Source organism: Ctenocephalides felis, unplaced genomic scaffold (genome assembly GCF_003426905.1).
Source record: "Ctenocephalides felis isolate EL2017-DRISC unplaced genomic scaffold, ASM342690v1 CF-g0.4_SCAFFOLD_00708, whole genome shotgun sequence".
Lineage (NCBI taxonomy): Eukaryota > Metazoa > Arthropoda > Insecta > Siphonaptera > Pulicidae > Ctenocephalides > Ctenocephalides felis.
Window position 1 is genome coordinate 12,425 of NW_020536862.1, and position 4,057 is coordinate 16,481.

The window sequence follows — 4,057 nt, forward strand, 5'->3', positions numbered from 1 at the left end:
TAATTTTAAATTTAATTAATTTTAAATAATTTTAAATTTTAATTTTAATATTACTATTAATTAAGCATAAGCAAACCAAATTTCATTTATTTATTAATTGTTAAACTCTTTATAATCCCGCTGAATGATCCAGAAAGTAATAAAATTTACACAATTACCGTTACCGCCAGTTGCCGCCATTTTGATGCTTATTGACGCTCACAGTATCCAAAACGAACGGAATTTAGTTATCGATTCTGAGCGCTTATCGGCCAAGTCGAACGCTAAAAATTCGTGCTTATAAGCGTGAGCGCTCACAGCGCGTAAGCGTCCAAGTCGAACGCACCCTTAATGTTGTCAACGCCAGGTGTTTTTGCAGTTTTTGCTCTTCGGATTTTTTCATGTTTTCTACTCTAAGCATACTCTTCTTTTCTCTATGTACGCATGATACCCTCTTGTCAAAGTTTGTCAATAAACCACTCACATTTAGGTTAACAACAAAAAACAACAACTTTACCAAAAATAAAATTACTAATTTCGCTATATGGATATAAAATTAAAACATTAAAACTAATATGCTTTTGCTGTAAGGTATTTCCATGAACATTTATGTGCAAGCGGACTAATGATGACATCGATATCGTTATGTGAACTGTAAGTTATATAGATATTGTCTTATTGAAATCTTTTATAAAGTACATTTGATTCATATATACATACGGCCAAATATACGTATATATACATATACACATTAATATATATATATATATATATATATATATATATATATAATTAATCTATAATTAAATAGTTATAAATAATATACTTTATAAAACATTGCAATTAAATATACATAGACAAATACGAGCTGAAAGCATTGTAATGATGATTTGGTTATTGATTATGATTGCAATAATTATTAATGTATCATAAGAATTACTTGTGTATCACATGTGATGTCTTATAAAATATCTGTACCGATTTGCTTGCAAAAATTAAAAACGAACATACTATAAATTTTATGAGCTCAATTTTCTATATCTATGTTCCTGCAACCACAGCAGATAAAATAATCCTTGTAACAGTACCTCAACTGTATCTTTCTCGCAATGAACATTTTTTTTAGCTGGCTTGTTATTGAATTGAGACAATGCATTAATGATTTCATGGAATTAACTTACAAATCAAACTCTAGTGTAAGCAAGTAAAGAAATTTCTAACTTTGGCTTAATCTCCAAATATTTATTTTATTTCAATTCTACATTAGGGGCCGTTCAAGTATTACGTAAGCACTATAGGGGGGCGGGGGGTTATTGATTTGCTTATTTTGGGTAAGAGGTTTGATTCCTTTTGCTGACAAGGGGGATGGGGGGGGGTAAATAATTGTAATAAATCTGCTCACGTAATACTTGAACGATCCCTTATTTGTTGATTTAGATAGTGCAATGATTTGTTCTGATAATCTCTTGTGTGGGTTTTGATAATATTAATCTTTTAATAACTACATAAAATGTAGTCAAGAGGCATCATCATTAAAACTAATTACAGATTACATCAGAGTTTGTAATAAGAACAAATTTTAAAAGTGTAGTTGTTCAATTGAACATCAGCTCAATGAACAACAAATGATTGTATATATATATATATATATATATATATATATATATATATATATATATATATATATATATATATATAAGCTTTGAAATTTTAAACTAAATATTTGTTTCAAAACAGATGCAATAAATCTTCTAGTAAATATTGTTGCCCGCGATGTAACAAATTATACTGCTCATTGACTTGCTACAGATCAGAAAAGCATCTACAATGCTCTGAGACATTTTATCAAGAATGTGTTATCAAAGAATTAAGTACTGTGAATAAATGCCCACAAAAAAACATAAAGCAGATGCTATATTGCATGAATCGTGATTATGAAGAAACTGATGAGGATCAGGAATTGCTTGATTCTGATGAGGAAGTATGTGCAAATTTAGCCGAGAGATTGTCCAATTGTGATTTAAATGATGCACAATTGGTTTGGAATGCTTTGAACAATGATGAACATCAAGAATTTCAAAGTTTACTTAATTCCAAAGAAATTTATAATTTGGTTCCAAAATGGAATGCTTGGTGGGAATGTGATCAGGAGATACGACTTATAGAAGAAATTTCGGAAGATGCTGCAACAAATTTGGAACATCCACCTATTAAAAATATTATAGACATCAAAATTTCAACATCACATCGACCAGCTGCTGTAGTGAAATATAATATTATAAATGTATTATCAGCGTACACATTAACTGCTAGGTATTTTAATGGAGAGCATCATGAAAATTGCTTGGAATCGAGTATTTATTTATTAAACTTATCAAACAATTTATCTAACAACGAAAATTTTAACAATATTCAAGATGCAATTGCTTCTGTTCATTCAGCACATAATGATGTAAGTATTTGCAAAACATTTAATCCTTCGACTGTTAAAAATTTCTATTGTTATTTTGCAGGAAATTTAGGATATGATATTCTGCAATTAGATTTGAAAAGTATCTTATTCCCAAAGGTCAAACAAAATAATTGCTATATTTTATGTGCTTTATCCGATGCTTATAAACTCTTTGAGAGTAGTGTGCAAATTATTAGACCACACAAACAAAATGAACCAGAACTCAAAAATCGAATTGTAAGTCACAAAAATGACAGAAAATTGAAAAATACTTTCAAACTAGTTTTAAAAAAGATTGATTTTTATTTATGGTATGTTTTCAAGAATGATAATTTTGCCTCAGAATTGAACTTTGTTTCATAATCAGAAATATAAGGTAAGTAATATACTTTGTTTCACAAAAATTCACACTTTTTATAATTCTTTTTTATTGTTAATTCTATTAATTTGTAATTATGATATAGTTATGATTTTACAAATATGTTTGTTTGTGTGATTCTGATTGAATGTGAATTTATTACTGCATCGATGATTTTTATACTTGTTATTGCCAAGGCAAAAAAACAGTAGTAATAGTATATCAATAAATGTCTCCTGAAAGCAATTTGTTATTTTATTATAAGATAGTTACTACTCAGTTTTTATGCATGACTTGTTTATCTATGCTACCTAAAATTTGAATAACAATTTAATTATGTCTTGTTAATGTTAATGTTGATAAAAAACAACAATCGTTCTTCGCTCACTCTTCTCAGGAGTTCTTCTTTTTATATCTTGTTAGTCCACTTTATTCTCTTCATTCGCCACCAACACTGCATTTCGAAACTTTCCAGATAGTTTTTGACGGCTTTTCATAAAGTCCATATCTCTGATCCGTACAGAGCTATGCTCCAGACAAAGCACTTTATCAATCTCTTCCGCAAGTTGAGACTTAATTTTCTTGTGCGTAGCGTTCTCTTCTTCGTGAACGCCTTGGCGCTTGCTATGCTTTTTGTGATTTGAAATGATCAACATTTTTGAATTCTCGATTTACTACTGTTATCTTTGGAGAATCATCTCGTTTTGATACTCTCATCCTTTCGATTTGTCGATGTTGATTTCCATTCCGTATATTCTACCAACTTCGGCGATTCCGTTTATCATGTTTTGCAGCTCGGTTTGGTTTTTCTCCAATTGAAAAATCTCCTCCAGTGTCTTCAAGCGCTTCTTTGACGAGCCATTCTCCGTACAGGTTGAATATGATCGGTGACATGCAGCATCCTTGCCGCACTCTTTTACCTATTTCAACACTGTTTGTATCTACCTGTTTCACCCGAACCTTTACTTTCTGTCCCATATACAGATTCTGGATCAACCTGCGATCTCTCGAATCGACGTTAATAGATTTTAAAATACCCATGAGCTTACTCCAGTTGACATTGTCAAACCCTTTCTGCCAATCTATGAAACAGAAGCATAAGTTCTCGTTAACGTCGAGACATCTGTCCGCCATTATTCTCAATATTCCAATAGCGTTGCTGACGACTCCTTTTCTGAAACCAAATTGGTCTTTGCTCATGTGCTGCTAGATATTATTTTCGAGACGTCTTGTAAGGATTTTGGCTCGTAACTTTCCTGTGTGCGAAG

General features: G+C 30.9%; 1 protein-coding gene across 1 annotated transcript; it reads left to right on the plus strand.

Annotated features, from left to right (window-relative positions):
* Nucleotides 1-456: 456 nt before the first annotated feature.
* Nucleotides 457-2,501, plus strand: LOC113367498 (zinc finger HIT domain-containing protein 2-like). Its single transcript, XM_026609104.1, has 3 exons — nucleotides 457-633; nucleotides 1,717-2,431; nucleotides 2,493-2,501. Exons 1-3 carry the CDS (start codon nucleotides 605-607, stop codon nucleotides 2,499-2,501), a joined length of 753 nt encoding a protein of 250 aa, XP_026464889.1. The 5' UTR covers nucleotides 457-604.
* Nucleotides 2,502-4,057: the final 1,556 nt, after the last annotated feature.